At 52.5% G+C, this 10,020-nt stretch overlaps 1 protein-coding gene across 1 annotated transcript; it reads left to right on the forward strand.

Moving 5' to 3' along the window:
• Positions 1-7,379: 7,379 nt before the first annotated feature.
• LOC111543939 (immunoglobulin superfamily DCC subclass member 3-like) lies at positions 7,380-9,764 on the forward strand. The gene is made up of 3 exons (XM_023214346.1): positions 7,380-7,639; positions 8,835-9,137; positions 9,616-9,764. Exons 1-3 carry the CDS (start codon positions 7,552-7,554, stop codon positions 9,762-9,764), a joined length of 540 nt encoding a protein of 179 aa, XP_023070114.1. The 5' UTR covers positions 7,380-7,551.
• Positions 9,765-10,020: the final 256 nt, after the last annotated feature.

Below are 10,020 nucleotides of genomic sequence, written 5' to 3' on the forward strand. Positions count from 1 at the left end.
TGGTCTCGAACTCCTGAGCTCAGGCAATCCACCCTCCTTGGCCTTCTAAAGTGTTAGGATTACAAGCGTGAGCCACTGTGCCTGGCCGATTTTGTTTTTTTAGTAGAGGCAGGGCTTCACCATGTTGGCCAGGCTGGTCTCGAACTCTGGAGCTCAGATGATCTGCCCATCTCGGCTGCCCAAAGTGCTGGGATTATAGGCATGAGCCGTCACGCCTGGCCCAGGCTTTAAATTTTGATGAAGAACAGTTTATCTTTGTATTTACTTATTTATTTATTTTTGTATGGTGACAATTTTGTAATACTTAGTTTTTCCCCAAGGAAGAATAAAGATACCTTATACTTCATTTGGTAATGTACTTGTTAAAGGTAATATGGGTGTTATTACTTGAAACTATTTAATGGCATGTTGTATAACAGTGCACATATTAGGGATCAATATTTCCAGAGAAAAAGAAAAAGTATTTAAGTATAAATAAAACTAATTGAATAAAAATCCTGGAACCCTTGGAGGAATGGTTGATCTAAGGTCTGGGGGAGAAAATACTCTGAATGAGCCTGGGGGAGATGGTTCCAGAAAGCAAAGATAACAAAGAACAGGGGAATAGCAAATGGACACTGAACTCCCACTGGCCTAAGATAGAGACAAACTGAACCTCAGAGAGATTACACCAGAAACACTGAATTAAAAAAAAAAATGTATCAGTGCAGACTCCCACTAAAGGGACTTCCACTAAAGGGAAGATGGATAAAGGGAGAGAGAAAAAGAAACACACTGGACAGAGTATCAAATCCTTACTCTGAAAATTGGCAAACAAAGGAAAAAACTAAGCATTCTCTCTTCTTTCCCATGTGAACTGAATTTCACGGTTACCAAATTGTCCTAGTTGATGAGGGAACGTTCTTTTTTTTTTTTTTTTTTTTTTGAGACGGAGTCTGGCTCTGTGGCCTGGGCTGGAGTGCAGTGGCCAGATCTCAGCTCACTGCAAGCTCCGCCTCCCGGGTTTACACCATTCTCCTGCCTCAGCCTCCGAGTAGCTGGGACTACAGGCGCCCGCCACCTCGCCCGGCTAGTTTTTTGTATTTTTTAGTAGAGATGGGGTTTCACCGTGTTAGCCAGGATGGTCTCGATCTCCTGGCCTCGTGATCTGCCCGTCTCGGCCTCCCAAAGTGCTGGGATTACAGGCTTGAGCCACCGCGCCCGGCCTGAGGGAACGTTCTTTACAGAAGAATTTCAGTTAATAAATGAGAAAGGAATGACAGAACTGGAAAATCAGCATTTTGAAACCCCTAATGAAATAACTGTCAGGCAATTTATTACCAATAGATATGACTATTGGATAAAAGGTTGATGAGGCTGGGTATGGTGGCGCATGCCTGTAGTCCCAGCCACTTGGGAGGCTGCAGAAGGAGAATATTTGAACACAGGGGTTTGAAGCTGCAGAGAACTATGATTATGCCTGTGAATAGCCACCACGCTCCAGCCTGGGCAACACAGGGAGACCTCATCTCTTAAAAAAAAAAGAAAAGAAAGAAAGAAAAGGTTGACGAGGGGCCAGGCATTGTGGCTTATGCCTGTAATGCCAGCACTTTGGAAGGCCAAGGCAGGCAGATCACCTGAGGTCAGGGGTTTGAGACCAGCCTGGCCAACATGATGAAACCCCGTCTCTACTAAAAATACAAAATTAGCTGAGCATGGTGGTGGGCGCCTGTAATCCCAGCTACTTAGGAGGCTGAGGCAGGAGAATCACTTGAATCCAGGAGATGGGGGTTGCAGTGAGTTGAGATGGCACCATTGCACTCCAGCCTCAGCAAGAAGAGTGAAACTCTATCTCAAAAAAAAAAAAAAAAAAAATTAAAAAAAGAAAAGGTTGACAAGGCATCTTGGAGGGATTAGGTTATCAACACCTGTAGCCCCTAATCAATTTTAGAATCACTAACAGTAAGACAACCAGATATTGTGCATCTCCTGAATGCAGCGTGCAGCATAAAATACCACCAATAGGCCAGGCGCAGTGGCTCACGCCTGTAATCCCAGCACTTTGGGAGGCCAGGGTGGGTGGATCACAAGGTCAGGAGATCGACACCATCCTGGCTAACATGGTGAAACCCTGTCTCTACTAAAAATACAAAAAAAAAAATAATTTAGCCAGGTGTAGTGGCGGGTGCCTGTAGTCCCAGCTACTCGGGAGGCTGAGGCAGGAGAATGGCATAAACCCGGGAGGCAGAGCTTGCAGTGAGCTGAGATTGTGCTACTGCACTCCAGCCTGGGCCACTGAGCAAGACTCCATCTCAAAAAAAAAAAAAAAAAAAAGAAGATACCACCAATAAAGTCTTCTTGCCTAAAAGTGGAATCTGAATAAACCAAGCCTCTGAGCCAACATCCATTTATAGAGAAACATATTCAATAGCACACACAGAAAAAAAATCAGATCCCAGAACATGCAAAATTTTACTGGAAAATTTATGCAGTCTCTTCAACAATTCAGTCACATATAAGGGTGAGAGTTGGGAGTGTTTGCCTTTGATAAAATCATTAAGAGACACAATAATCAAATGCAGTGTATAAACCTTGTTCTTGATTCAAAACAGAAAAACAGTAGAAAAACATTTTTGAGACAATCAGGGATATTTGGTTAAGGACTAGGTATTAGATGATATTAAGGAATTATTAAGGAATTTTGTTATATATGATAATGGCATTGTGGTTATGAAGAAAACGTTTGTAATTTTTTTTTTTTCTTTATTGAGACAGGGTCCTCACTCTGTCACCCAGGCTGGCATGCAGGGCACTTTCTTGGCTCACTGCAACCTCAGCCTCCCAGGCTCAAATGAACCTCCTGTCTCAGCCTCCCGAGTAGCTGGGACTACAGGTGCCCGGCTAATTTTTTGTAAAGATGGGTTTGCCCTGTTGCCCAGGCTGACCTCAAGTGATCAAGCGCTGGGATTACAGGTGCGGCCACTGCGCCCGGCACCTCCTCCCCTTAACAAACATTAACTGAGAGCCCTTTCGTATGCCAGACTCTGCTCAGGGTACACAGCTGGGAGCACCACAAAGCCCCGCCCTCCCGGAGCTTGCTCCGGGGGAGACACGCATGAAAGCCGGTGTGAAATGCAGCGCCCCAGATTGAACATCAGAGACGGAGCCCACAGGAGTCGTGCGTTTCCTGCGGGGGCTGTAACGGATTACCACAGACATAAGGGCTTCAAACATGAATGTCTGATCTGATAGCTTTGCAGTCAGACGCCTGACAGGGCTCTCTGGCCTAAAATTGGCGTTGGCCGGGCTATGTTCCCTTCTGGAGGCTCTAGGGGAGCATGCGCTTCCTCACCTTTTCCGGTTTCTAGAGGCCACCCGGCATCCTTGGCTTGTGGCCGCTTCTTCCTGCACATCACGTCTCTGACTCTCCTCTGCGGCCACATCTCCCTCTTCTCTCCTCCGCCTTCCTCTTCCGCTTTTAAGGACCTTCATGATGACATTGGGCCCACCTGAATAATCCCGGACCACCTCTTTAAGATCAGCTGTAGCAACCTTAATTCCCCCCTGCCATGTAACTTAGCACATTCATAGGTTCCGGGGATGAGGACTTGGATCTCTCCAGGGTCCTATTCTGCGGACCACAGATGGGAAGGCCGATGGAGATGGACAGAGAAGGGAAGAGGCAGAAAAAAGGCTCAGAGAGAGGCAGAGGACCAGGCTGAGAGGAGAGAGGAGGTGGCTGGGAAAGGAGACAGTGTCCTGGGCGTGCTTGGGGACTTTTCGGGGGATTCTATCTGCCAGCTGAGACTTTCCAGGGACGTTATTCCAGGAAAGCCTGGGCAGCTGTGAAACCTCAGATGACGCCAGAGGACTGTTCGGGGTTGAGCCAATAGGCAATTGTTGGAGAGGGAGGGAAGGAGGGCAGCTCTCAGCAAGTCCATCTTGGCGGCGTTTCCTGAGTTCCAAGGCTATTCCGGGCTCCATCCCTGGGATGGAGTTTCCTAGCCTGCGTCAGGACGGCGTTTGCCAGTGTCCCAGGGAGTGTGGGTCTATCCTCTTGGTGGCGGGAGGGAGGCTTTAATCAAATTCTCAGAGGGTCCTGGGACCAATAAAAGTTAACTCCTATCCTGAGTGTTATAAAAAGAAGTGCTTGGAATGTAAAATGCTGCAGTCACTGTGGAAGACAGTTTGGCAGTTCCTCAAAATACAGTTACCATGTGATCCAGCAACTCCATTCCTAAGCTCATGCCCAGGAGAACAGAAGACATCCGTCCACACAGAAACTTATCCACAGATGTTTGTGGCAGCATTGCTCATAATAGCCAAAAAGTGGAAACAACCCAAATGTCAGTCTCCTGATGGGCTGATAAACAAAATGTAGTCTATCCATGCAATGGAATCTTATTCAGGGATTAAAAAGAATGAAGTTCTGAGACAGGCTACAACATGGATGAAACGTAAAGACATTACGCTAAGTGAAATAAGCCAGACACGTAAGGACAAATATCGTATGTTTCCACTGTCTATGGGGTACCCAGAGTAGTCACATTCATAGAAACAGAAAGTAGAATGGTGATTGGCAGGGGCTGAGAGAGGGCAGATGGGGAGTGAATGTTAGTGAGTACTAAGTTTCTTTTTGGGGTGATGAAATGTTTTAAAATAGATTGTGGTAATGGCTGTGCAACTCTGAAAATATACGGAAAGCCACTGAATTCCTTAAATGGGTGATGGGTGAAATTTCTGCTATGTAAATTGTATCTCAGTAAAGCTGTTCCTAGAAAAAAGAGGAAGTGGGCCAGTCACGGTGGCTCACGCCTATAATCCCAGCAGTTTGGGAGGCTGAAGTGGGAAGACAGCTTGAGTCTGGGAGTTCAAGACCAGCCTGGGCAATATAGTGAGACCCTATCTCTACATACCTACCCAAAATTTTTAAAATAGCCCAGCATGGTAACACACACCTGCAGTATCAGCTACTCGGGAGGCTGAGGTGGGAGAATCACTTGAGCCGAGGAGGTGGAGGTTGCAGTGAGCTGTGATCTTGCCACTGCACTCTAGCTTGGGCAACAGAGTGAGACCCTGTCTCAAAAAATAGATTTATCTCTTCTAAAAAAAGAGGAAGTGTTTGGCCCTTAGCACCACATTTTGCTTTGTCCTTGCAACTGTGAAAGGCAGGTCTTGCTTCTCCCCTCTTACAGGTGAGCAGACAGCAGAGAGGCGAAGGGTCACTAGGCTAAGACAGGATGGCTGTTTAGTGACATCCTTGGACCAGGTCTCCTGTATGGGTCATTCTTTGTCCTGTGAGCCATGCTGGAGTGAGGATTTGGAGATGACAGGCAAGTGGCACAGTCAGTGATGCATCTTCTCAGTAGCTGTTGGAGAGTGGGCAGTTCTGACAGCAGCAGGGGAAGCTGGCCGGGAAGATGGGATGTCTGAGTCAGCTCAGGCTGCCACAACACCAGACACTAGATGGCTTAAACAACACAACTTTATTTCTCACAGTTCTGGAGGCTGGAAAGTCCAAGCTGAAGGTGCTGGCCAATCCCGTTCCCGGCGAGGGCCCCTCCCTGGCTTGCAGAGGCCTGCGTTCTCGTGGAGTCACCACACGCCTTTCCTTGGTATGTGCACATGGAGAAAACTCTCCTTCTCTTATAAGGTCACAGGATAGGCTGGGCGCAGTGGCTCACACCTGTAATCCCAGCACTTTGGGAGGCCGAGGTGGGCAGATCACCTGAGGTCAGGAGTTTAAGACCAGTCTGGCCAACATGGAGAAACTCCGTCTCTACTAAAAATACAAAACATTAGCCGGGCATGGTGGCAGGCAACTGTAATCCCAGCTACTCAGGGGCATCACTTGAACCCAGAGGTTCAAGTGAGAATCACTTGACAGGAGAATCACTTGAACCCAGAGGCGGAGGTTGCAGCGAGCCAAGATCGCGCCACTGTACTCCAGCCCAGGCGACAGTGTGAGACTGTCTCAAAAAAGAAAGAAAGAAAAGAAAAAGAAAAAAAAGAAAGGTAAATTTGCCTACGCAAGGACACGCAGCTACTAAGTGATTTGTTCCACATCTGACCCCAGGGCCTATGCACATTTCCCTACCCAGGCCACCGCCATGACTTAGGAGGCCCCTCTGGGAAAGCAGCGGGAACCCTCATAGGAGGCTCCGGGACAGAGAGATGCAGGGCTGGGATGAGGAGGTCCCAGGGGGAGGCTGCTCGCTCTCCTGTCCCACAGAGGTCTCTGCTAGGGGTAGCCCCGTCCTGGGACACAGACACCAAGGACTGCTGTCTGGGAGGAGGAGGCTGAGTTGGGAGGGACAATGGCCTGAGTTGATTCTGCAGCCTGTGAGCCAGGTGGGACAAGCCAGAGAGACAGCGAGCAAGCGGGGGCGAAGACTGAGGGTGAGAGCTTGTGCTGAAGAGGCAAGGGGCAGCCTCAAGTGGGCAGGGCAAGGCCAGATGCCGAGGCTGATGGGAGCGGGCAAGGGGACCGGGATTCAGGGGGAGACTGAGTTGGGGGCCAGATAGGCTGGAGCTCCTCAGGTTGGAAGCTGGGTGACGGGGCCTCATTCTCTGCCACACGAAACTCCCCCAGCCCAGCCTTTCTCCTTATCACCCCTCACAGATACTCCCATACATCCCTAGTACCCCTGTCATCTTTCCTAAGCTATGCTCTTTTTCAGGAGGGTGGCGTTTAGGGTAGGGCATCCTGCAGAAATAGCAAGTCTTAAAGTCAGCTCTTGCCCGAGTCCCAGGCTCCTTTGGAGGAAGGGTAGTCTCTCTTTTTGCGTGTTTTAGGTGGTCAGCCTGGCAAGGGGCGGGAGGCCTGGGTTTCTTTCTTCTCTTTAGGATGGGGCTGGTCCTCCACCTCCCGCTGGGTGGCAGCCTCCCGGGCCCTGGCGGCCCCAATCCATTGTCCCAATCAGAATAGAGAGAACAGCTTTGGAAAATGACACTATGAATGGTGCTGGGGCTGCTGGGGCTGGGACCGCCCTAATGGGATGAGGTCCCCCACTTCAGGCCTGGGCTCAGCACCTGGGACAGCGACTCTACTAGGAGGGTGGGAGCTCTGCACCCTTCCCCAGGACCCCCAAATCAGACTCCAAGCCACCCCTGTCCAGAACGTGGATTCCCAGGGATGGGCTTGGGGAACCAGATGCCCCAACTCCTCCTAGAACTTCACTCTCATTCAAAGTTTGAGAGGGAGTAAGGGGTGGGTGATGGGCTGGGAGAGATTTCTGGAAGCTGAGAAAGGGGCGGGTTTGAACCCCCAACTTTGCCCCGCTCTCATTGGCCCTCCCCCCCTCCCCTTTCCCCGCCCCAATTGTCTCAGTGTCTGGGTCCTGGCCCTGGGAGGAGGGGACAGTGAGGATAGGAGTGGGGAGGGGGCTCAGGCTGAGAGAGACCCAGCTGCAGGAGCACGAAGAGAAGGACCGTAACCTTCAGCCTTGACCTCATACCTTGGTGCCCCAGAACCTGGGCTCTCCAAAGCAAGACCAGGGCCCCCACACTGTGCGCCAGAGTGCGGGGTGGGGAATGCCCACAGCCCAAGGGCCCCCAGGCTGAAGGCAGGAGATGGGCTGCTGGGGAAGTCGCCCAGGCCAAGGGGCCAGGTCTGGCAGGGACATGGGGCTGCTGCTGCTGCTGCTGCTCCCAGACTGCGGTAAGAGGCTGGGCCATGGGGGCCATGGGGAAAACCAGGGCAGAGGGATGGGGAAGAAAAAGAGGCAGGCATAGGGGTGGGAGAGTTGGGGGGAAAGATTGGGGGGAGCAGAGGGATGGAGGTGGCCGGAGTGGAGGTGGAGAAACCCTGAGGACAGCAGAGGAGAGGGGTGAGCCCCCAGAAGGGGCAGGCAGGGTTGCGGAAGAGCCATGGGGGGCTCTAGGAGCCCAGGCTTTGGGGCGCAGTGGCTAGAAGGGGACCTGGGGGCCACGTGAGGCAAGTGGCTGAGCAGACTGTGGGGCATGCAGAGGCAGGGCCCCAGAGGCTTCCGCACAGATGTCCCTGAGCCAACTGAGGCTGGCTCAGCCCCCTGCCCATGTGCCCTTCGGAGGCTCTGTCTGCCCGTCCATCCACCCCGTCTGTGAGGCTGAGTTATTGTATTGATGGGGGTGTGTGGGAAGGGGGCTGTGTATGTGGGTTCACAGCTCTGCTCATGCATTTCTGGGCCTGTGCCATTGGTGTCTGTGGCCCTGTGCTCATGTATTTGTGACTTTGAGTCTGTAGGGACAGCTACGTGTTACCTGTGTTTGGGGCTTCCTTGAGTGTGTGTCTGGGATGGAATCTGTCTCTAGAAGACCTGGTGGCCAGTGAGGTTGTGATGTCCGAGTGTGTGTGTGTGTGTCCGTGAATGAGTGTGTGTGAGAGTAAGTGTGTTCCTTCCCTATTCAGAGGCCAGGGTCCTGGTGGCGGGAGGGGGAAGGGGGAGAGCCAGGAGTCCTGGGAAGCTGATCCTGCAGGCAGACAGGCAGAGGGGCCGGCAGGGGAGGGAGGGGGCAATCCCATTGTCCCCTGGGTAGCACAATGCCCACGCCTCAGCCCCTGACCTCACCATTCTGCCCACCCCACCCCTCCCCGTTGCCAGGGCCCAGCTGAAAGAGGCCATCAATCACAGCCGGCCTGCCAGGCCCACACCGCACCTGCCAGCCGGCCAGTGGCCCCCTGTGCTCCTCAGATGGCCGGGCCCTGCCCTCTCTTCCCTGTTCCTCCTTTGCTGCCCCAAAGTCTCCCTAAAGTCAAGTCCTGTCCCTTGCCCCTTGCCAAAGCTGGGAGGGAGTCAAAGCCGTGGGGGAGGTGGTGGTCAGAGGGTGGCCCACAGGGGGCCGCCGTGTCCAGGCTGTGCTGGCTGTCCCTACAGGCCATGCTGCAGGCTCCGAGCTGGCCTTCATGCAGGAGCCGGGGGACACAGTGGCTGTGCGGGAGCACCCGCTGGTGCTGCCCTGCCAGGTGGAGGGTGAGCCTCCCGTGTCCATTTCTTGGCAGCGGGATGGGCTGGCCTTAGCCAATGACAGCAGTGCCACCCTGATGCCAGATGGCTCCCTGCACCTGGCTGCCCTGCCTTCCCGCTGGAGCCTCCTGTCCAGTGCCCACGAGTACCACTGCGTGGCCCAGAACCGCTACGGGTGGCTGGTGAGCCGACGGGCCCAGGTACAGCTGGCAAGTGACAGGGCTGCTCCTGGGATTGGGGGACGAAAGTGCGTGGGGCACCCACAGAAGGCACCCATGGGGTCCAGAGTTGCTGACAGTGGGCCTGAGCAGGGCCAGCCCAGCCATTAGACACGGTGTACACACTGGTAGAGCCTCTGATTCTTTTAGGGGCCCACAAAAATGTTTTAACTTCCTCAAAACCAGAAGAAAAAAATGAATATAATAATAAATATGCAAAAATGAGACCAGACTGGATTATATTTGTCTATATTCCAATGCCATTGTAAACTATGATTTAAAATTTTTGTAATGGAGGAAGGCAAAGTGCTTATAGCCCACAGAAGTCCTAGACATGAGGCTGCAGGGGTCCATACTGAAGAGGAAGTGGCAGATGTGGGCACAGAGGTGGGGCCCGGCCCTGGGACTTGGTTGTGGGGGGATAGCCCAGGGCCAGCTCTGCAGGTACCCAAGCGCCTCCCCCCATCCTCTAGGTCTGTACCGCTTCCACCAACATCCAGAATCTGTTGAGATGGAGCGGGGTGGAGTTGCTCGTTTCCAGTGCCTGATCCAGGGGGTGCCTGAACCATCCATTTCCTGGGAGCACAATGGCACGGCCCTGAATACTGCCAACCACCGGTGAGCACCTGCCAGCAGTGCAATGGGATGGCGGGTTGTGAGCCAGGGCACAGGCCATGGAGCCCTGACCTCTGCATCCTCAGGGTCACACTGCTGCCTAGTGGCATCCTCCACATCACCAGTGTGAGCCAGGTGGAACCTACCGCTGCATGGCACGGAATATGGCCAGTACCTGCCACAGCCAGGATACCCAGCTGACCCTGAGCAGTAAGCCAGGCCCAGCGTGGGCACTGGGCAGAGAGGAGGGTATGGTTGCTGTG

The sequence above is a fragment of the Piliocolobus tephrosceles genome, chromosome 1, assembly GCF_002776525.5.
Source record: "Piliocolobus tephrosceles isolate RC106 chromosome 1, ASM277652v3, whole genome shotgun sequence".
Taxonomy (NCBI): domain Eukaryota; kingdom Metazoa; phylum Chordata; class Mammalia; order Primates; family Cercopithecidae; genus Piliocolobus; species Piliocolobus tephrosceles.